The sequence below is a fragment of the Eublepharis macularius genome, chromosome 10 (genome assembly GCF_028583425.1).
Source record: "Eublepharis macularius isolate TG4126 chromosome 10, MPM_Emac_v1.0, whole genome shotgun sequence".
Lineage (NCBI taxonomy): Eukaryota > Metazoa > Chordata > Lepidosauria > Squamata > Eublepharidae > Eublepharis > Eublepharis macularius.
The window spans coordinates 31,762,725-31,786,990 of record NC_072799.1 but is presented as its reverse complement, the minus strand read 5'-3'; the positions used below and the strand labels follow the sequence as shown (position 1 = coordinate 31,786,990).

Below are 24,266 nucleotides of genomic sequence, written 5' to 3'. Positions count from 1 at the left end.
CTGGGTGGTCTTGGGCCTGTTGTTCTGCTCAGCCTAGCTTATTTAACAGGGCTGTTATAAGGATAAATAGAGATGATGAAAATGCCACCCAGAGTTGCTTGGAAGGAGAGTGGAATAAAATTGCTCTAGATAGGTAGAACTTCTATACCAGGAGAAAATTTGGACAGATGCTACTTTTCAGCCTTGCCTAAACGGCACCTATCAAAATCCCCACTTCCAGCCAGGGGGCATATGCGTGGCTTTAGTTAATGAATTTTAGGCCAAAAACGTTGGGGAAATCATCTGCCTGCCTGCCGGATTTGACTGTACTGAATATGAGCGAGGGACCAGTGATCAGATTCTCTACGGTCTCTGTGGCGCCAGTGAACCCAAATCCTGCAGCTTCAGTGCAGAGAATTTTCTGACAAGGGGGGGAAAGGCATTTTGTTAATTTAAAGTTTTAAATATATATATATATATATATATATATATATATATATATATATATATATATATATATATATATATATATATATATATATATATATATATATATAACATACAACACTATCAAACATCCTTTTGCTTTTGAATGCATCTAAGTTCTGGCTGTGATTTCGGCGGGGTGGTTATTCCGGATTAACTAGTGCGGAGTGCAAAGCAGCCGTGCTTGTCAGAGGCGGCAGCCAGCCGAAGCCCAGCACCGCCTGCCCCGGCAGAAGGCGCGCCCGACGGGGAGGAGCAGGGCAGGCGCGGGAGGGCTGCCTCCAAGGGGCGGTGCCTGGCAGGTGCCCGGAGCCGGCGCGGGATAAAAGGCAGATGCGTCTTCCCGGGCCCGTGCAAGCGCGCCAGACGGACAGGCCGAGCAGCAGAATGGCGGAGCTGTACAGCAAGGCAGAGACCCTGGAGCTGCGCAGGAAGCACATCGGGTGAGGGGCGGCGGCGGGGAAGGAGCGCGGGGCGGGGATCGGGGCCAGGGGTGGGGGCGCGGGGCTGCCCTTGCGCCCCTGCTGTTGCTCCCCGTTCCCCGAGGCCATCTCCAGCCGCGGAAAGACCTTCTCCCATGACCGCTCCCGGGAGTCCCGTAAGCTACCTCCTTCCGAGGGACCGCGCCAGTCGTCGCTTGGAAGAAACCGGCTGCAGAAGCCAGCCTGGTTCGGGCAACCCGATGAGGCGGACGATGCCACGCTTGGCAGGGCAGACCGCGAGCCATCGCGGGGCGGGCGGCCAAGCAAAGACCGACCTCGCAGGCGGGATTCTGGTCGAGCATCACCGTAAAGCCCGACTAGATTTCCAGGGCTGAGTTTGCCAGGGTCAGATAGCAGCTTTGACTCTGGAAAGCTCAGACCCTGGAAATCTAGTCGGGCTTTACGGTTCCGCTGGACTCAAACCTTGCTTTTCTACTGCTGAATTGGCATGTTTTTTGAACAGTCCCATATTTGTAATACTGGACTATCACAAATATTTTGCAGTTCGTAGTTAAGGATGCTTATTTTGAAATGCATGATTCAACCAAAGTGAGGCACATTTAAATCTTTCCCATTGCAATCAAAAAGTTGAGTAGGGTAAGTTTACCAGAACTGCCTAGAAAGCATGCATACACTTTGTTTTCTTTTTTCTTTTAATTATACAATTCGTTAATGTTTTCATTTAAAGCTTCCCAAAAATAGAGTTATAGAAGCCTTCTAAACCTGTTGATTTCAATAGACTTAAAAGAGTGCTGTAACTCTATTTAGAATTGCATTGTATAAAAAATTAAGCTTGCAATAAAACAAGTACCCCATGCGCTTTCAGAAACACTTATAACCCCCACTCCCACCCCCTTGTCATGCAATTAGATGAAACTTTGTTCTCCTGGGCTTCTCTGATGCTGCATTGTAAAGCCCAGCCATTCCTCGGATCTTTTCTTGCCTTTGTATAGGGCTGCTCTGCCCTGATCTAACCCCTGTATAAATAGTCAGATTAACAGCCAGGCAGGTGGATCTGTGTTTGACCTTCCAAAGGGAATTTAGACAAGTGTAACAATTTGCTGAGCATGGCTTTAGGCTGCCAGCATTGGAGTCCAGTGCTACTGTTGGCATGCAAGATTGTGTAACTGTCAGGCCACTGTACTCGCAAGCCTTATGTAACCAAGTCAGCGCTGGGTTATATAAATCAAGACTGCAGAGAAGAGTTCTGCCCCAACTCTGAAACTTGTTGTTTTGGTCTAAGCCATTTCAGCCTGGCTGCCAATGTTATTTTGGTTCCCCGGTGCACTCATTGCAAACAATGTCTTGATAAATACTCCTCAGTGTTTCTGATGGGATTGTTTAATGGTGAGGCAATGGCATTCTGCACATGCTCAGAAGAACCGTCTTGTTTATTCTGCTTGTACTGAAAAACTGTGCTCTAGAGTTGACTGTTGAGTCAGATTGAGGTTTTGTCCTTAGTATGAGGAAAGGTTTCTTCATGACAGTCCCTAAACTCCAAATTGCGGTGTTACAACAAACACTGTGGCAACCATCATCAGGAGTGGAACTGGGCTGATTCACGTATGATTGCATTGGTCCAGGGCTTGGATCCTACAGAAAATCTCCATTGATGGAAAGGATTTTCAGCAGGACTTCTTCAGCCCCCCCGCCCCCGGCACTACAGTCTCGAATGTCCTGTGAAATGCTGCTCCTGAGAAACGTGAAGGGGGAGCCAGAGGCCTGCAGAGAGAGGGAGAATTGGTGAAAATTGCACTCCCTTTCCATAGGTGGAAATTTTCTGCAGAATCCAACCCTAGGTCTTATAGAATTGCTTGGCAGTACAATTCTAAACAGAGTTACACCTTTGTCAGCCTACTGATGCCAGCAGACTTAGACAGGAGTAACTCTGCTTAGGGTTGTACTGTTCATGACCTACCAGGTGTAAATTACTTCCGCTACAAAATAATATTTGAGGTAATAGATGATCTCTGTGATGCCCCGCCTGTTTCACACATGCAGACCTTCAGCCGGTAGACCCATCAAGCCACAAATGTTAAGAAATGTTAAGAAAATGCTAAGAAAATTGATGAGGGAAGAAGCTCCATTTACATCAACAGGACTTACTTCTAAGAAAACACACCATGGGGAAGGTCCAAACTACTACACCCACCTCACAGGGTGTTTATTGTGGGGATAATAATAACATACTTTGTAAACCGCTCTGAGTGGGCATTAAGTTGTTCTGAAGGGCGGTATATAAATCGAATGTTATTACTATTACTAATACCCTGACTTGTGGGCTTCACCATGCTTGGGCCCCCTTGCTTGACAGCAGTGGGCAAGCTGTATGCCAGGAGTTCTTCTACCTATTCAGGTAGTGCAGTGCCAAATTGTCAGAGGAAAGCTGTTTAGTAGGTTGGAACTGAACAAATGTTTATCTGTGTTTTTCAGGCCATCGTGCAAAGTTTTCTTTGCTAAGGACCCCATTAAAATTGTGCGTGCGCATGGGCAGTATATGTTTGATGAGAATGGAGAGAAATACTTGGACTGCATTAACAACGTGGCACATGGTAAGAACTGTAGCTTTGTATATAGTGTCCATTTTTAAAGCACCAGTTTTGATGCATTTGAGTGCTGGAGGGCTGCCGTGTTTTCAGATTCTCTTTGTTGGATTGCATGACTGATGTCTTCCCTGTTCTTTTTAGTTGGGCACAGCCATCCACAGGTGATCAAGGCAGCAGTGAAGCAGATGGAATTGCTCAACACCAATTCTCGATTCCTGCATGACAATCTAGTCCAGTATGCCCAGCGTCTCACAGCTACCTTGCCAGAAGAGCTGTCTGTCTGCTACTTTGTGAACTCTGGGTATGCCTATGACTTACCATTATCCATTCAAGCACAGCTTTTAAGTTTCACAACAGACTGTCAAGTAGGTTGCTTTTCATGTGGTATAACTACAGCAAGTTGTGTGTGAACCGGCACAATCAACACTGAATTTGTTACTCTTTATGTTATTGTAATGCCCCTACAGCTGAAAATTCTTTCTGCATTTTTAAGCATATTATTTTTCTGGTCCAGCAAACAAAAATAATGTGCAGGGTATCTACTGTACGGGGTGCAGAAAATTTTGTTGCATAAGTACCAACAGGTTGCATCTGCACATATAATTCCAAAGGTCACCCACTCTATATTCTAATCAGTATGGAAGCCACAGGAGTCCTGTTCAGGCCTTCATAGGGGATTCTGTCTGTACATATACCGTGAAATTGCAATCACTGGTCAGCCCCAAGATACTTCGCAACCAGCCAGACATGTGCAGCAAGGTATAAGTATACTTGTGTAGGTTTTGTACATGTGATTTAAATCCTACTTTGGGGAGCATTTCCAGTTGTGTGTGCAAAGCATATTTCTGTACATTAGTACATTTGAAGGATTTTTTCCAGCTTTAAATAAACTTTATTAAAACAGCTTAAAAACAACATAGATCAGAAGTTAGAAATCAAAACATTGAAAGACGCTAAATATTAAGAATTACTAAGTAATTAAAGAACAACAGGTCAACTAAATTTACAATCATGGATAGAACTACAGCTAACAATATATCTACATCATAAAAGTAGGAACTGTTTGGGATGGGTGAAGTGGAATGTTGCCTCATTTCTTGCTATAAAGTCAATTATAGGTTGCCATGTTTCAGCAAAATCAGAGAGATATTGGTCTGACTCGATCTGCTTTTGTTGATCTAGAATTTTCTCCATTACAAATATGTCCCATATCTTCTTGTACCGATCAGATAACAAAGGGAATTTACTGTTCTTCCAAGCTGCTGCAATGACTAAGCAGGCTGTGACACACAAAAATCCTATTAGATTAAGTCTTAATTGGGGTATACCTGTATTTTAAAAGAAATTCAAAATTACTTCTGGCTTAAAAGGAATGAGACATGTTGTAATAGTAAATATTTGAGTTTGAATTAGACACCAGAATGATTGGACATTTTTGGAAGACCACCAAGTATGAAAATAGGAACCTGGGTCTCCACATTTTTTCCAGCAGGTTCATTTGCAGGATTTAATGCAGATGTTTGGCTGTACAGATGTATGAGCCAGTGGGTGTGATCCCACTCCTTTTCACACATTACAGTAAATACATGGACATTCTGCATGTACATGTGTACCTCTGTTTGTAAGAAAGAACCAATGAGTGTTCAATTTACAAATGAAATGGGGAATCATGTGCTTTTAATCATATGTTCAACTGCATATGTGTTAACATAATAACACACACACAAAGAAAAATCAAGGACACAGATTGTCCATGCATTCCCTGTAACGTGAACAAGGCGATAGTGTCTATGCTTTGATTGTCTGAACAGGCCTATGTTTGTGAATTATGGAATTGTATCTGGAGATGCCACAGCATCCATGCAACCTTCTGCTATTCTTGTGGTTCTGTGAATCAAGCCAGTTGCTATTATCCACCAGTTCCCAGTGTGTACATGGAGGTCTGTGTTTAAATTCACTTATCTATTTGCTTCTGTTAGAAGAGAATGCGTTGAGTGCACAGTGGGGAACAGATTTCGTACAGTTCAGCACATGTTCAGATATGCATAATATGTAGAGGCCCAGATGTTATGCCTGTATTTCACTTGTGTGAAATGTGTGGGAGTGTGTACAAGTTTATGAAGCAGCTCCCTGTTTTGTATACCAGTGGAGAATGCTGCTGTCTTTCAACGTTTACACTCTGGCTCAAACAGCATCCTAATCTGTATAACTATGGTATAAATTGTTTGTAGGAATTACGTCTGGATATTTGGTTTTTTTCTGTCCAAATCTTTGACTTAAAAGACTAGCCCTCCTCTTACAATGATTTGCTCTAATACTCTTGTATAGGTCTGAAGCAAATGACCTTGCTTTGCGCCTGGCTCGGCAGTATACCGGCCACCAAGATGTGATTACTCTTGACCAGTAAGTATGCCAGGCTGAATATATGAATGGCACATATATCAATACATAATCAACACATGGCAACATTGGACAGGTGGATAATGTGTAGCAATAATGTCTGTCAGAGTCAGGTCCTCTGAGCCTTCTTCATGGGAGCTCTGAGGCACACGGGGAGCTTCCCTAGTTGAAATGGTTTCCCCCGTGCTTCAACAGAGGGCACTCATCTTCCCGCATCCTTTTGTGCAGTCCTAAGCAGACCGTCTAAGGGATGTGTGTACATGTATATTTGAACACTGGGATCATTAGACAGGCGTACTAAAATATTTATGTTAATTTCACTAGTTCAACAGGGACTTTTCCATTTAATTTAAATTGAGAAGCTTCTATTTTGAGTCTGTCATATATATATGAAATATATGGAGAAAGAGAGATTGCAGTTGGAGAGTTGACATGAAAAAAATACTCAGCTCAGATCCGATGGGTTAAAGGACCGTTTGTAGTTAAAGAACGAAAAAAGTACTTTAAAGCAATATTGAACTCGTTGAAGTGACAGGACCACAAAAATTAGGTTTCCATTGAACTGTCTTGATTAAAGCTTCACTTCAGGTCAAATTTCGTTTTTCTCACTGGTGCAAAATTGACCTGTTGTTGTTCAGCCGCAGAAGACCTCATGAAAGATTCATATTCTGGAGTCACTTTGTGTTTATCTCCCATTTCAGTGCTTATCATGGCCATGTTACTTCCTTGATTGACATCAGTCCATATAAATTTAATCAGCTGGGGAAAGAGGGCAAAAAAGAGTATGTACACGTGGTGAGTATCATTTATACTTATTAGTATGTTGGCCTTTAATGTACCAACCCCACCCCCCCTACAAATAAATGCCTTGTGTCGGCTTTTGCATGGATTCTTGTTCAGCTCCAATCGGGCCCCCTCCTTCCCCAGTTACGGCACAGATGCAGATGTCCACAGCCGTTTCTGCAACACTCCTTGGCCAGTGTGGTGTTCTGAATGCCAACTGCCTGCCTAGGCCTGGTCTGAGCTGGCCTGAAAACACCCCAGTCGTTACCTCCTGCCCTGCTTGAAACTGTCCCAGGGTTTCAACAGCTACAGAAAAAAAGCATCCATATCCTGCCATGACTGTGAAAGTAATGCTTTTGACAGCAGCTGGAGTTTTCCTTTCTGAAGTGTGTGTGTGTGTTTTAAGCCTGTGTCTTTGTACTGATTCCAAAAGGGTAGTTTGTTTCAGCAAGAAGGAACAGCAAAAGTCCTGTGGCAACTGAAAGACCAACTGATTTTAATCCAGCATAATCTTGCATGTTTGATCAGGTGCATACCATGGATGCTTAGTTGGCAGACAGAAGTATATTGCCATGGAGAAAAAGTTGTGAACTGCAGAGTGAGAAGACCATGAAATGCTGTGATGTTTCCTGTGATGTTTCTAGAGGGGCAATTGCAGAGGGGTAGCTTTGTCTGTTGAAGCAAAATACACCTTACAGACTAACAATAGCGGTAGTTTGCGGTAGTCTGTTACAACTAAAATAAGCGCTGAGTTTTGTTAGCTAAAATTCAAATATAATCAAGGCCGGTGACCACAATAGCAGTGCCTGGTGATAACACAGTCTCTTGCGGCTGCCACAGTCTCCCTGGGATTCTCCAGCCATTACAGGTCTTAATCAGTTTAAGCAAAACTAGAGAGACTGTGCTATCACCAATCACTGCTAATGTTCTTGATTGCATCTGAATTTTACATAATAATAGCTGGGATCCAACCAGCTTTTCTGATGGTGAAGAAGGGGGGAGGAATCCCCTCTGATCATTCAAAAAAGCTATGCTGGCGATCCTAGGGCCTACATGGACAAATGTGATGCAGGGCAAGGTCTGTAGTAATGAGGAGAGCTGGGCAAGAACAAGTGATAAAGCTGGCTGGGTCCAACCCAGTGTCACACCCTGTGCCTCTTGCATTTTATGGCCTTGTGAGCCTACTGTTTTCAACACTTTTGTCAAGAAGTCTGTGTGCATGTGCCAGCCAAGGATCCATCTCATGTAATTGTTGAAGTAGACTTACTCTAACAAAGTTTATGTTAAAATGAGTGGAATAAATTTGTTAAAACTAAAGTGTTAAGGTGCCACAGGACCCTTGTATTACTCCATTCTAGTAATCTCTTGCTCAGATTTGTAAGGAGTTTATTTATTAATTTAAAACATTTCTGTGTCATTTCCCCACCCAGATAGGGTCCCGCAAGGAGACAAACATCAAAATGTTACATTTCAGCATTAAAACATAGTGTATATATAAAATATTTAAACAGTTCAATAAAACATATTAACACACATGACATAACACAACCAATGAAGGCTAATAAAAGTTACTTTTCAGTATATTTTTTTTTCTAATTTCATTGTCCGATGCTCTTCCAGGAGCTGCTATGCTGTGTATGTGAACATAAATAAATAAAAAGAGCTGTGACACAAATGTGGGCTGAAGCACAAATCATATAGCTGCTGTATTCTTTAATGCTGTGCCTTTGAAGCTCAATTTAGATACAACACAAAACACAGCCATGGTTAGTGTGGTTTTCTAAATGCTAATTATGGCTAGGAAGGCTGTATTAAAACAGGATCTGAAACCATGGTTTGAAGATGGTTTATTAACCATAGTCCTGATTGTGACTTTGTGTGATGCATGAATTGGCTTAGTCCCAGCATATTCGCTCGCACACTGCCCAACTATAGAGACCCTTGGCTGGAATGAAGGTGATGAAACCAGCATCTGTTTACCAGCTGGATCAACAAACCACAATTAAAATAAACCATGGTTATGTCAGAACTAAGCCCACATATACAAAATATAGATAGCTTGTGCATAGACACATAAAGATATGAACCTCAGTATGATGTTATGGCCCTCATGCTTTATCCTTTCATGTCCTCTATGACACTTCTTTGAAAAATCCACATACACAACAGTAGGAGAGGCTCCAAAACTATCAGGTAATATGAGCAACAAATGTTAAAAATTAAGAATTTTCCTTTTCCTGTGATGCACAAATTGGTTATTAACCTACTGTGGCAAGATTTGTGTAGAAAGTAGGTTTTATATACGAGTCTTCCTGTAGAAACACATCACATGGTTTTTAAAGAACTTTGGAGGAGGACAGCCCAGGATTTCAAATATCCAGGATGCTCTCTTGTTGGTGGGGAGGAGCCTTGGCTTAGCGGTCGAGCATCAGTTGCCATGCAGAAGGTCCCAAGTATCTCCAGTTAAATGGATCAGGTAGTTAAACGGATCTCTGCCTGAGACCCTGGAAATCTGCCGCCAGTCTGTAGTGAATACGGACTTTGAGGGACCGGTGGCAGCTTCATATGTTTCTGTGTACTTTTTAGGCTCCTTCTCCAGATATCTACAGAGGAAAGTACAGGGAAGACCATCTGCATCCCGGAAATGCTTATGCTGATGATGTGAAAAAGATTATTGAAGTGGCTCAGAAGAATGGCCGCAAGGTATGTATTGCAAACAGCCTGGATGTCTGTCCACTGATTTCTCTCCTGAAAAAAATGCCTCTTCCTAGAAGGTGAACTCAACTGCTTTATATATTGAAAGTTCCTTCATTTTTATCGGATTCTTGGATTTTAAGGTACTTCCTTCTTGTCCTGCTTAATTCATATTCACAACTCCTATAAGCTCTAGTGGAAAGAATATATAAGTAACATCCATTGGACATCCATGGAAGATGCATACAGCAAAAAATGGTAGACACGAGGCCGTGTACAGCTTCTGCTCCTATTGTAAAAATGGGCTTCAGCACTCCTGGCTTTACTTTAACTACTCCCAAACTGTAGAAAATATTGGAGGAAGAATATATTGAAGACTCAATAATTTACCTTCATTTCTTGTGGCATTTTTGCATCGCAAAGCAAAGTAACATAAAACCTGTGTGGTCTGGTGGATATATTGACCCAAGGGGGGGTATGAGTTTAAGGAAACAATCCTAAGTAGGTTGACTAAGAAGCAGGATGCCTTCAGTGGAGCTTACTCCCAGGAATATTTTCTTAGGATTGCAGCTGTCCTCTGGATATGTGTAAGTCAATATCATTCAACCTCAGTTCTCTGTCTGTCAGATGGGGGATAATCATGACTCTGAATTCAGGCAAAGTTAAAAAGCCTGTTGCTGACTTATTGGAACTCTGCTGGGGTTCTCAAAGCAACAGACTAACAAGTGGTTTTGCTATTGCCTGCCTCTCCATACTGACCCTGGTCTTCCTTGGAGGTCTTCCATCCAATTACTAACCAAGACCAATTCTTCTTATCTTCTGAGATTGAGCTTTTCTGGGCTATCCAGATCAGGGCATGTAATTTATAAAGATAAGTATTATTGATCTAATTTGTTGAGAAGGATGCCTTTCTGCAGGAAAAGAAGCTTGTACTTCCATAAAAATAAGCAAAAGATACACTAACAGCAATAAACTAAATTGAAGATTAAAAACGTAGTTGGTGATGTAAGTAACAATAAAGGGATTTTTTGTGTGTGTATACAGCTCTCATGGATGCTCATAACTTCAGATGTTACATCTTTTTTTTACTGTTCTCCAACCCTTACCTTAAAGTCCAAAGGAGTCCACTCACCTGTCTTTAGTTCCTTACTGAGATATTAAAAAGAAACTAACGGTCAGTTTCTATTTTTCCCCCTTCTTCTGTTCCTCCCCTCTCTTGCATATCTTCCTTCATAGGTTTTGGTGCCGTAGACCTGTGGCAGGACAAGTTGCTAACGTTTCACAGACTTTTGGGAGCCTCCTACTGTTTGGCTGTAGTGTACCTCCTCGAATGTAGTGTTCGCTTCTTTACACGCTCGACTTCTTTCCAGGAAGACAGCACTGCCCAGCTCGTGTGAACTCTGACGATGCTCAGGGAGGGTTGCACAGAGTGGGAGGCAGTCTGTTAAATAACAGTTTGGGGCTGACCCTCCAGGCAGACCTGGGGGAGGACAAAGGCATAATGCCAAGAGGAAAATGTAAGCTTCATGTTCTGGTCTATCTGCTCTGGTCGTATCAATTCCTGATTCAAATAATATCTTTTCTGGTTTCATTCCTAGCAACTGGAATCCCTTCAGCTGTAGGCTGTCTCTTTTGATGAGTGCCTTGTCTTGTACTCTGTGTAATTGTTTTCTCATGCAGGGGTGCCCAAAGTATGACTCGGTAAAATCCTAGCCTTACCTTTCTTTACCCTTTGAACAAAAAAGGCCATCGCGGCCTTTTGGCTACAATCAAGTGTAGTGTAATTAAAATACCAATATATGAATGATAGTCATAGTAACCCACTGAAACAATTAACCTTCTCATCTGTCAGGTGAACTGGAAGCAGATCTGATTTCTGTTCTACAAGGACATTCTGAGGAAAGTGGATACTTACATGCCTTTCAATTTGGATGGTCTACTCCAACATAGGTCAATAAAGGCGTTTTATGCTGACGATTGCTAGTGTTACCTTCGGCACTTGCCCCGACATTGAAGAATTGGGCACCCCTGACCATTTTTTTTTGCCATAGCTGTTGATGATGCATAACAGCTGCCCACCCCATTGTTCTTTTATCATCTGTTTTTAAAGGATTAATGTCTGTGCTACCTCATTTGCAAAACAGTAGACGGAGGACCGCTGTTCTTATATCATCTTCTCTTACTTAGATTGCTGCCTTTATTGCTGAGTCCATGCAGAGTTGCGGAGGCCAAGTAATTCCACCTGCAGGCTACTTCCAGAAAGTGGCAGAGTATGTACAGCACTTGGAAGGGGCTAATAATAGTGGCTTACATAGTAGAGGAGGTTTCAGAATGAGTTGATAAGGTGTAGGAAAAGTCTAAAGCTACAGGTCCATTATACTGATTTGGAAACAGATGTTTTAGCTTCCAGCTAGCTTTTTACTGAAATAGGAAGTAGCTGTTTAAGTGTATTTATTTATTAAATATAGATAAGCTAATAACAAAAGAGTAGCCTAAGAATGGACTTTTGGCAAGCAATTCAATCCATTACCAAAGAAGGATACATGTGGAACTGGGTCATCTGAGGAAGTCCAAATATGCAATGGAAACCAAGGTTTCTTATTGCACAGCAACTTGGAGTTGATCATACCTTTTTAAAAAAACCTACATGGTACAGTGTTCTACTGCTGTATCACTTCAGAATGAAAATGGGTTAATCTCAGACTGAAATGCTATCTATCCCATAAAAATAATTCTTGCATGTGGAAAACTAGCATTCCAAGAGAAGACCAGAGTGACTTTCTACATGCAGGATGTGTTTTATATAGGAGAGCATTTAAACTTGAGATCCCCCACCTATATCTTGGAGCACAACATTCCTGAACGGGGTAAATTGCATTATTTTTCTGGATAATTATTTGTAACATTTTAGTCATATTTCAAAAAATGTTGAATGTGATGAATAACAATGACTAAAATACAGAGCTACAATCATACGAACTTTCAAAAGAGCATGAACACTTGGGAAGTTTAGTGGCTTTTGTGAATGTAATGTGTTGGATTCCATTTGATGTTCCAGCTCTACATAAATCCTTCTGTGGACTGATAGAGCAAACTTGGATAACCTAAATATATCTTCCGGGCTATTACGTTTTTCCTTAAATGTATTTTTCTTAGTTTCCATTTGTAAAAGACTGTGGTGGGTCTGTTTGAAGTCCTCATGTATTTGCATGTTTGTTTATTTGATTTTTTATTTTGCGCTCAAGTGAGGAATGAGAGTCTCTGGGTGTCTTATAACGCTATGAGAAATCTAGATTGTTCCTTTCTCATTTTCAGAACTGTCCACAAAGCAGGTGGTGTGTTCATAGCTGATGAAGTCCAGGTTGGTTTTGGTCGTGTTGGGAAACATTTCTGGGGATTCCAGCTACAAGGTGAAGACTTTGTGCCTGACATTGTCACCATGGGAAAGCCAATTGGCAATGGCCATCCAATGTCTTGTGTCGTTACAACAAGACCGATTGCTGAAGCCTTTGGTGCCTCTGGATTGGAATACTTCAACACTGTGAGTGCCTCTTCTAATATGACCAAAATACTCCCTAAAAGGGCTGCAGAGTTTATATTAATAGCTAGTTCACACAGGGATATAGCTCATTGATTTGCAAGCATGCCTGAACCATTGGAGATCACCACAGAAAGACATTTCATAATAATAATAATAACATTTGATTTATATACTGCCCTTCAGGTCAACTTAATACCCACTCAGAGCAGTTTACAAAGTGTGTTTTTATCCCCACAACAATCACCCTTCTCTGGAGCAAAACCTACATGTCCAGTAGGAAGTTGAGAGATTTAACATTATCATTCTAAATATTTAAACCCAGGGCTTTTTTTCAGCTGGAATGCGGTGGAACGGAGTTCAGAACCTCTTGAAAATGATCACATGGCTGGTGGCCCGTTTCCCTGGTCTCCAGACAAAGGAGAGTTTAGATTGCCCTCAGCAGCACGGAGGGCAATCTAAACTCCCCTGTCTGGAGATCAGGGGGCGGGGCCACCAGCCATGTGACCATTTTCTCCTAGGGCAACCCACTGAGTTCCACCACCTCTTTTCCCAGAAAAAAAGCCCTGGTTACACCCTTTAAAATGCATTGAAGTCAGTGGGCTTATAAGGGTGTAACTCTGCTTAGGAGGGCATTGCAAATGATGTACATTCATATCACTTCTGTAGAATGGAACAGACACATTTTTAACTATCAAATGAGAGTCTTATAGGAAACGTACAGCTTCAGTAAATACAATTGGGATAGATTTGATTATTCTGTTCTCCTGACTCTTCCTCCACTGTAGAGACTCATCAGATCCAACTCACTGGGTCTCTCTTGTGTGTTTTAAAACAATGTGCATGGATAGAAGTTGTCTCTTTGAATCTTACGTTACATCAGTCCTGTTCACAATGGCCAATCTATGCAGGAGATGTGGGAAAGAAACAATGGAAAGTTTGTGGTGTTTGTCTTCTCAAGCTCAACAACAGAGTAAATGGAAGCTGTGTAGTAGCCTGGTTGTATTAGGGAAGAAAATTGTGTCTCCCTAATACAGTAGTGGAGGCAAATGGATAGGGAAAAAACATACCCGTTGGCTTGGATCCAGTGATGCACAAGAGAAAACCTAAATGGACAGCGCAATTCTGCTTGGACAAGATCATCTGCAACACCTAGCACTTCCCTCCTGATATATTAAAGTGCCCAGAAATTGGTTGCACAAGATCTTGCATAAGTAGAAACATACTAAGCAGGGATGCAGTAAGTTTGACTTAACACAAATGGCAAACCTGGTCTTTTCCTTATGTCTTGTCTAACACAGATCCAAACTATTACCTATTTCTTTCCTGACAAAGACAAATACTGAGACCTGTTGTGTTCACTACAGGCATAAAATTCTCTGACTAAAGAGGTCATTGAAGGAACAGCTCCGTTTTCTCACCCACTCTTTCTTGCAGTTTGGAGGTAATCCAGTGTCCTGTGCAATTGGTCTGGCTGTACTAGATGTAATAGAAAAAGAGGATCTCCAAAGAAATGCCACACACGTTGGAAATTACCTCACAGGGCTACTGAAGGAGCAAAAGGAAAAACATCCGCTGGTGGGAGACGTCAGGTTAGAGCTTCTAAGTATCTGTTTTGAATAGTAGTTCTACTATATCTGTCATTTTTTTAAAAAAATAAATGGCTTTTTCCAAGGAGTTTAAAGCAGCTCACCTGGTTCCTCACAACAACCCTGTTAGGTTGAGAAAATGACTGACACAGCATCATTTTAACCTGAGGTTCTCTGGTCTTAGTTCTACACTGTAATCCATAATAGCACACTTGCTCAGTCCACACAGTAAGCTATGCTACCAACTCCCGTTTCTGAATACTGCCCTTCAGGGCAACTTAACACCCACTCAGAGTGGTTTACAAATTATGTTATTCTTATCCCCAAAACAATCACTCTGTGGGGCTGAGAGAGCTCCAGGAAGCTGTGACTGATCCAAGGTCACTCAGCTGGCTTCTAGCAGAGGAGTGGGGAATCAAACCCGGTTCTCCAGATTAGAGTCCCGGCACTCTTAACCACTACACCAAACTAGCTGATAAGGTGTGCATGTTAGAGGCTCTCCACAGTAATGAACTGTATAGAGCAAGCATGTATTGTGTACATTCTTTATTTTTAAAAATACGTCCACAAGTCTTTACAAAGTCCCTTACTTTGAGCTAGTATTGGCATGCCCAGCGAAGTCATTATGCACAAACTTCTGCTTCCTTTTTTTTTTTTTTTTTTTTTGAAAATTTTTTTATTGGGTTAGAGCATTTTTATTTTTACATTACAATCAATTTTCCCCTAATTTTTCGTTTCTAACCCCCTCCCTTTCCCCCCTTTTGTTGACTTCCAACAGCTTTCCCACCCTCTGTCCCTTTTCCCTTACTTCTATTAAATTCCTCTGTCTAAAACAGATATACATTCTCCATTATATTAAGCAGTACATCATTAACTCCTTTAATTATTATACACCCAAACTATACGTCTTTAGATAAACAATTTATCCCATTTTCCAATTTTGAATAATTCTATATAAACCTATATATCATAAACCATAAAAATTTCCCACATTTAAATCAAACAATTTGATTTGTTCTCTATATATTACTCATTTCAACTTTTTATGGTAATTCTATATAACTCCTCAGATACTCAATCAATTTAACTCTTCTATACATTCAGTTTGGTGCATATAAATCTTGTCAAAGAAAGAAAATATTGTTAGTTAGTCAATCCTCATGTTTAAACCTTATCATTAATTATTCTTTATCAGTTGACCTATACATATCTATATATATCTCAATCAATTAATCTAACTGCTTATAAATTCACATTTCTCTTCCTCCCCCGGTAAAGTCACCCCTCTCTTTTATACTTTTATTATATTTCAGTAGTTCTCAAACTGCCACAGTTTTCCTCCCACCTCCCATTTCTTCTCCAGGTATTGTTTCAGCTTCTCCCAGTCTGTGTTGAACTGCCCTGAGTCCAGATCTCTCAGTTTTCTTGTCATCTTGTCCATTTCAGCCATATACAGCAATTTGTAGATCCAATCTTCAATAGTTGGTACTTCTTGTACTTTCCATTTCTGCGCATACAAAAGTCTAGCTGCTGCAGTCATATAAAAAATCAACGTCCTATGATGGGCTGGAATTCCCTCCATTCCCAAGTTTAGCAGCAGGAGTTCTGGGTTCTTATTTATTTGAAACTGTAAAATTTCACTCATTTCTCTTATTATTTCCCCCCAGAACTGCCTAGCTACCTCACACGACCACCACATATGATAGAGGGAGCCCTCATGTTTCTTACATTTCCAGCATTTATTGGAAGTATTCAAATTCCCTAGCGCAATCTTCTTTGGTGTCATGTACCAACGATAGATCATTTTGAAAATGTTCTCTTTAATATTGATACATGTCGTTGTCTTCATTGTAGTTTTCCACAAGTATTCCCATGCCTCCATTGTTATTTCTTTATTGAAATTTATAGCCCATTTCACCATCTGTGTTTTAACTATCTCATCCTCAGTATACCATTTCAGCAATACTTGGTATACCTTGGATATTCTTTTCTTGTCTTCTTTAAGAAGGGTCTGCTCTAGTTCCGAGTTCTCTGTTCGTATGCCCCCTTTTGCAAAGTCTGAGTTGTATAAGTCTCTAATCTGTCTATACTGAAACCAATCATAGTTAGGTGATAGTTCCTCTTGCGTCTTTATTCTAAGTTTAGATACTTCAATCTTAGTTATTTCTTTGTACGTTAAACATTGTTGTTCATTATCCACAGCTCTCGGATCTATCACCTCATATGGAACCACCCACAAGGGGGTTCCTTCTTGTAGGTAAGTTCTATACTTCTTCCAGATTGTAAATAGACTTCTCCTTACAAAATGATGCAGGAACATCGAGTTGACCTTTACTTTGTCATGCCATAGGTATGCGTGCCATCCAAAAATTTTTTTATATCCCTCTAGGGCTAATAGTTTCTTATTCTTTAATGTCATCCACTCTTTTAGCCAAACTAGGCAGATTGCATCATGGTAAAGTCTCAGATTGGGCAGTTGCATTCCGCCTCTCTCCTTTGCATCTTGTAAAACTTTTACTTTCACTCGAGGCTTCTTGCCTGCCCAAACAAAATCTGATATTTTCCTCTGCCATTTTTCAAATTGTTTAGAGTCTCTGATGATTGGTATTGTCTGTAACAAAAACATTACTCTTGGTAACACATTCATCTTAACTGCTGCAATCCTGCCCAACCATGACAGGTTCAATCTATTCCATTTGATCAAGTCTCTCTCTATCTGAGTCCATAATTTTTCATAATTATTCTTGAACAAATCTATATTTTTTACGGTCAGCTCAACTCCCAAGTATTTCACCTTACTAGTTACTTCACAATCCGTTGTTTCCATTAACAATTGTTGTTTCTGCTTAGTCATGTTTTTGCATAATATCTTTGACTTCTTTTTGTTAATGAAGAAACCTGCCAAATCTCCAAACTCCTTGATCTTGTCTATCACTTTTGGCATGTTCTCCAGTGGGTCTTCTACAATTAACATTATGTCGTCTGCAAATGCTCTGACCTTATATGAATAGTCCTTTATTTTTATTCCTCGTATTTCCTCATCTTGTCGAATTTGTATCATCAGAATCTCCAATACTAAAATGAACAACAATGGAGATAACGGGCAACCTTGTCTTGTTCCTTTACTAATCGTCAATTTCTTGGTCAATTCATCATTCACTACAATTGCTGCAGTCTGGTCTCTATAGATTTCCTTGATTGCTCTGACGAATCTTTCTCCCATTTGTAGCTTTTCCATAGTGGCAAACATAAAGTCCCAGTTTAAATTGTCAAACGCTTTTTCAGCGTCTACAAAGAAGAAACCAACCTCTTTGTCACAACGCTTGTCGTAGTATTCAATAGCATTGATCACTGTCCTTAAGTTGTCTCTTATTTGTCTGTCTGGCAAAAAGCCTGCTTGTTCCTCCTCTATGACTTCCGAGAGCCACCCCTTCAATCTCTCCGCCAATATCTTCGCAAAAATTTTATAGTCATTATTGAGTAATGATATAGGCCTATAATTTTTCACGCTAGTCAGATCTTGGCCCTCTTTTGGGATCAATGATATATTCGCTTCGCTCCAAGTGTCTGGAATTCTTTGATCCCTAAAAACTCCGTTCATCACCTCTTTTAGGAATGGTGCCAGTTCATTGGCCATTGTCTTATAAAATTTAGCCGTAAGTCCATCTGGCCCTGGCGCCTTTCCTAGATTTGCGGATTGTATTGCCATATTTATTTCCTCATCAGTTACTTCACTGTTCAGCTTATTTCTCCAAGCTTCCGAGATCTCTGGAAGTTTGGTTTTCTCCAAATATGATGCTATTGATTCTTTGTTTACTTCTTTTTTATTATACAGCTTAGCGTAAAATTTATAAAAGGCTCTGCTAATGGTAGTCTGCTCCAAATACGTTTTGTTTTCTTCACAAATTTTATTTATTATTTTCTTTTCCCTTTTCTTCTTTAATTGCCATGCCAAATATTTCCCAGGTTTATTAGCACCCTCAAAAGCTTTTTGATTCAGTCTTTTAAGGTTCCACTCCAATTCTTTATTACTCATTGCTGTTAACTGTTCTTGAAGAATTTTGATTTCCTGATGTATTTTCTTTTTCCCTGGTCTCTTTTTTAACTGTACTTCTTTGGCCTTTATTTTCTCCTCAATCTCTTGTCTTTTCTCCTCTTTCTTTTTCCTTGCTCTACCATTTAAGTCCATTAGTATGCCCCTTACAACCGCCTTATACGCGTCCCAAACTTTACTGGTTGGTACTTCTTTATTCACGTTGTATTGTATAAAAAACTTAGTCTCTCTTCTCAGTGTTTCCATATTCTCACTTTCCTGTAACAAGTCCTCATTTATTCTCCAGGCTTTCCTTTTTCTCCTTTTTCCAAATTTCCACATAATTGGGTTGTGATCTGAGCCTACCATCGGCATTATTTCTACCTCCTTAGTCCATAGCGCTAAGTCCTTTGAGGCCCAGATCATATCAATTCTTGATAATGTAAGATGCCTTGCAGAATAAAAAGTAAACTGTTTGGTTTTAGGATATTCTCTCCTCCATACGTCTTCGAGAGTCTCTTGTTGAATCAACTCAAAAAAAAGCTTTGGCAATAGTCCTCTTTTCTTTTGTGCTTTTGTAGTCTTTTTGTCTAATTCCAAATCTGTCACTCCATTGAAATCTCCAGCAAGAACTTCTGCTTCCTAAGGAGATGGGCTTTATTCTGTAGTAAAAGGATATAGCTGCATAAAGTACTCTTCCTCATAACGTAGGCCTGGTTTTCTCAAAGTATGTAAACCTATGTGGAAGCTGTATCACTTTTAATTATAGGTTGGACACACCTGCAGCTGCCAGGATGGAGGAGTGCTCCTTGACTTCTAGAAAACTGGCATGTCACGAAAGAGGCTAGGCTAGAACCATTTCCCTTTATATATAGCTATGTGCAGGATTGTGAAGGAACATTATTATGTCCTTGACCCAGTGAGAATTCGGTAGGCATTGAGAGACTGCCAGTGCTTAAAAAATACACCAAGTGAGAAATGAAGCATCTGCTTGCATTTTGCTTTATGCCAGAGGACTCTTGGAACAGTGTGCTGGCTATAAAAGGATGATATCTGATTGCTGCTGATCTCACTGGATTCCCCCACCTCTTTCTTTGTATTCTAGAGGAGTTGGCTTGTTTGTTGGAGTGGATCTAGTGAAGGATCGGCAGAAGAGAACACCTGCTACTGCTGAGGCTCAGCATATCCTCTACCAGTAAATACCTTGGGCACTTTATATTCGACATCCTTTTTGTTGGTTAGACCTTACCAACCGCCAAGATAGCACTAACTAAACTGAAAGGACTTAAATCCATACCAAGCAGGGCTCTCCCATTTAATTACCTTTTGCAAAGGAGTTGTTGACAAAGACTTTCTAATTCCAGTTTGAGAATATGGCTGCATATAGATAGGAATGAGCTCAGGAAAAATGTCAATGTTCCAGCCTTCTTGGTGGGCTCATAAGTGTGCTTTATGCCTCCTTCCTTCACTTTCACACCGAGGATTAGAGTTAAAAGTTAATTTCAGTAACCTGTGAGGTATGCATTTAGGCTAACTGAAGTTAACTTCCCCCCAAATAACTGGGATTCTGTTCCTGGATTTATCTGCAGTTTAGAATCCCAGTTAGTGGTGGGAAGGGTTACTATGGCTAACCCCCAGACTGGCATCTGTATGTCACAGGTAACTGGGATTAATGTTTAAACACAGTTCTCAGTGTGAGAGGGAGGAAATGTGTGTGTTCCTTATTTATTTATTTTATGTCATCTATACTCTTCCATTCTCCCCAATGGGGACTCAGAGTGGGTTACATCATTCCCCTCAACTCCATTTTTCCCTCACAACAACCATGTGATGTAGGTTAGGGTGAGAGTTTGTGATGGACCCAAAGTTACCCATGGCAGACTGAGGAAGACTGGGGAATCAAACCTGGGTCACCCAGATCCTTGTCTGGTACTCTAGCCACTACACCACACCGGCTCACACACCACACTCTTTCCTTAACTATGGTTACATGAGATGTCAGTGCAACCTGTGTAGTCAGCCATTTTGGAAGAATCAAGGGCCACATTGGCTGAAGGTAATATGTGTACGAGCATCCAGAAGGACTTGGCTCACTGTAGTTGGGCACAGAAAACTGAACTTTTGGTCTTATTTACTATGGACAGTTTTTATGGTTGATATGGATAATTTATTTGATGTAATTAGACTATGATTCCAAAGTGTGACATATCTGATCAAGGAAATGTCAACCGTTCAAATAAAGGATGTATCAATCCTCTATGCCATAACTCAAAACTGGTTAATCCATACAAAAAAAGGGGCATGAATTTACTCTTAAAACACAGCATTATGCACAAGGCTGCCATGTAACTTCACATGTGTCGCTTTGCCCTCGTGTTTGCATTCCCAAGTAGATTGACTTTTCTATCTGTTTCCTGCTAACCAGGCTGAAAGAACGGAAGATTCTTTTGAGTGCAGATGGGCCTTACAGAAACATCTTGAAATTTAAGCCACCCATGTGCTTCTCTAAGGAAGACGCAAAGTTTGTAGTTGACCAAATTGATGAGCTCCTCACAGGTAAGCATGCTTTCTGGACTTCAAAGGTTGGATCCTAATGAACCCACGTTTCGGCCATGCTGCGGCCCATGCGGGATCAGGCCCTGCTGTAATTTTAAAAGTAGGAGGAAAGGACTCTAAAATGACACCATGTCCTCGTGGTTGACTTGGGAATGTACTGTCAGTTTTATTTATTTAGTTCATTTATACCCTGCCTTCCTCCACAATGGGAACACAAAGTGGTTTACATCATTCTCCTTTCCTCCTTTCATCCTCACAATAACCCTGTGAGGGAGGTTAGGCTGAGTGATTAGCCTGAGTGGGATTCGCCCAAGGTCACCCAGCAAACTTCTATGGCAGAGTGGGGATTTGAACATGGGTCTCCCAGTCTAACACTCTGCTTTAGCATATCTGTAATAAACCAAAAGAGCTCATCCAGGAGCTGACGGGAATGAGAATATTAACCCTTTCTGGGTTAATTCACCTACTTATTATGGCAATATGCTTCAACACTGCACAGCTAGATGCAACTGGAAAGCCCACAACGTGTCCATAACAGTGCTAGCCACTCAATCTTGTTTGTTCCTGGCATTTATGGATGCCTGGTCCTCGCCTGGAGAAGGTGCTTGCCACTTTAAATGTTCTTAAGGCACTGAGCTAGGCAGCAGCTCACTGTATCTTGTCCCATTCCTTCATCAGTTCTTTGTCCAGCATCCTTTCTCATTTATTGGGAGAGCAAAATGAGATACGTCCTCTGTAAATCGACTAGTAGGAATGGTTTGAGGTCAGATCCTGTGACTCTCTTCTGCTAAGCTGGATCCTTTGAATCCAGTCCACTAAGACTTCCTCCAACAGAGAAAGCCATTTAAAAACCCCTTTTCTTCATTAGAAGAAGCCTTTGTTCATTAGAAAAAGCCATTCTACATTGGAGGAAATATTTTTGTATTGAAGGATGACTGAGGGCCAAACAAGATGTGAGCCAGTGTGGTGTAGTGGTTAGAGGGTTGGACAGGGTGACCATGGTTCAAAGAGAAGCATGTTTGAAAGAAGTGCTGAAGCAGTTAACTAACCAAAGCAGCATTATTTAAAGCCATACCTAGTGGAGGAAAACCTGTGTGGTTTTGTTTTCTTTTAGATCTGGAAGAAGCAACAGGACTCAGGACGAGAAACGGATTATCTACAAATGTGCAATACAAAAGAAAAGTACGTTTGGGGTTCATATGAGGGACATTTGGGGTGGGGGGAGATGGTGACAGGGAGTTGCATTGCTTTAAACAGTGTATCTAGATATGTACCAACCCGATTAAACTACAGTGACTCTATCAGATACAAAAAGATAAAACCTCCTGACCCTTTCCTTGAAGTTCATGAATTATAAACTGCTGCAAGAGTGACGTAGGACTGTGGCATGTCCCAATACCTTCGATATCTGCTGAGGACTCTATTTGCTTACTCAGTCAGTTTCTGTATTTGTTGTAGGTGCCTACTGAAGGGAGCTCCCAACTGGACTGTCTCAGTGAGAGTATCAACCACATCAGTGGAAGTGCCTGCAGGCAAGAAAATGGGTTTTGTGCTGAAAGCCATACAGTGCCTTGCAAAAGGATCAGAACATAAAGTGTGGAGGTTTTTAAAAATAGAAATAGCAATATATAGTTGGGGATGTTTCAAGGATGAATGGAAGCCTGCAGTATTTCTTTCCATGTGTCTTACGCACATCTGCTTGATTATTTAGGGCTTGAATATTCTGACAAGCCTCTTGCACACCCCAGTGCAGGTAGTGAGAGCCCCACGTAGAAGCATACTTGTATGGGCATATTTCTTGCTGAAACATAGAATGAGGACATACTCGAATGCTCATCCAAACACACATTGGAATGTGAATCACTAGGAAGGGAGGATTCCATTTATCTGTACTGCATGGCACCCAATTGGATGTACATTCAAATACCGATTCGTTCTCAGGACAGAATCAGGGTACTGGCTTGCAGTCCTACAGACAGAAAGGATGGCAACATTAAGCCCAATGTTCCATGTAATAGGATATTTATATACAACTTTCACTTTCAGATTTGACACACACTTTGTGTTGTGTATTGACCTGATTATATTAATGTATATGTATATATATAGACTTAATTGTATTTGACAATTGTATTTGACATCTGATAGACAAAGATGTATGATTTAAATTTTGGGTATGATGCACAGCAGCTGTTGTATAAATATTATTTAATTCTTTGCCTGAGATGCCTAAAAGAGATTTTAACTGATGTGTCATCCTCAGTTTTGAACTTCAATATACAATATTGAAATATTAGTTATTTCCCATGTTTTAATGGCTTATTTTATTATATTATTAAACAATATTATGACATTATTAAAAATTTGTGCCACTCGTGAAATAAAAAAATAATGTATTAGTAAAAAAAATCTGAATAATATTCCAAATTCCTAAGTTCAGAACTAAAAAATTATTAGCCTTCAGTGCAGCAGGTTGCACATGTTTCAGCCAGGTCTCTTTTTTTAAAAAAAAGGAGTTGCTGCAATCCCACCCATCAGCTTTGTAGCCAGATAGGGAAATGAATCCAGTTCATCACGTATTCTTTCACAATAGGAAGCCCGTCAACTGCTTTGGCTTCTATTCTGGGAAGGGCTGCACACAAGCATCCTTTCTGCTTGGATTGGACTGTGGCCCACTTGATACCATCTGCATGTGTGATGTTCCCCGGTTTTCAGATCAGTGTTTCCCACACACATATCTAGCCACCTAACTGGATGTTTCATTTTGTATTATTAATTGTATAATATGACTGGGCAGGTTATTAATTGTATATTGTGACAATAATATTTAGACCATATGGCTTCTAATTTTATATGTTTGGGAATTACTTTAATGGTATATGCCTTCTTTATGGATTTTGATAGCGTTCAAGTTAAAGTTTTCCATTGACTAGTAGACTTGTTTATTCCAAAGAATAAAGGCTATTTTAACCCGAGTCTGTGTGTTTTCAAATGAATAAGTTACTTTCTATATAATAATTACTTGGCATGGTTGCATTCTTTGACCTTTACCTCCACTTATGCACTGCAGACTAGGCTTAGCTATCAATCACCTTGATTCCTGTCTGGGGACATCACTTCCTAGGAGAATCCTGTCATTTGGTAGCTGAATCGCAGTCCAGAGGTCATTTTGGTAATCAC

At 40.6% G+C, this 24,266-nt stretch overlaps 1 protein-coding gene across 1 annotated transcript; it reads left to right on the top strand.

The window, feature by feature from the left end:
• The first annotated feature begins 808 nt into the window (after window positions 1–808).
• ETNPPL (ethanolamine-phosphate phospho-lyase) lies at window positions 809–24,061 on the top strand. The gene is made up of 13 exons (XM_054990510.1): window positions 809–908; window positions 3,381–3,499; window positions 3,635–3,794; window positions 5,822–5,896; window positions 6,595–6,688; window positions 9,263–9,379; window positions 11,558–11,640; window positions 12,686–12,911; window positions 14,346–14,500; window positions 19,636–19,725; window positions 20,956–21,086; window positions 22,201–22,268; window positions 22,545–24,061. The coding sequence occupies exons 1-13, from the start codon at window positions 853–855 to the stop codon at window positions 22,677–22,679; spliced, it is 1,509 nt and encodes a 502-aa protein (XP_054846485.1). The 5' UTR covers window positions 809–852; the 3' UTR covers window positions 22,680–24,061.
• The last annotated feature ends 205 nt before the right edge of the window (window positions 24,062–24,266 follow it).

What these genes read in the sequence shown, in the direction of transcription:
- ETNPPL (XM_054990510.1), top strand. Translation starts at nt 853, where the DNA reads ATGGCGGAGCTGTACAGCAAGGCAGAGACCCTGGAGCTGCGCAGGAAG. An exon ending in CTGCGCAGGAAGCACATCGG is followed by an intron (nt 909 to 3,380) that starts GTGAGGGGCGGC and finishes TGTGTTTTTCAG; the next exon opens with GCCATCGTGCAAAGTTTTCT. An exon ending in AAAAAGAGTATGTACACGTG is followed by an intron (nt 6,689 to 9,262) that starts GTGAGTATCATT and finishes TGTACTTTTTAG; the next exon opens with GCTCCTTCTCCAGATATCTA.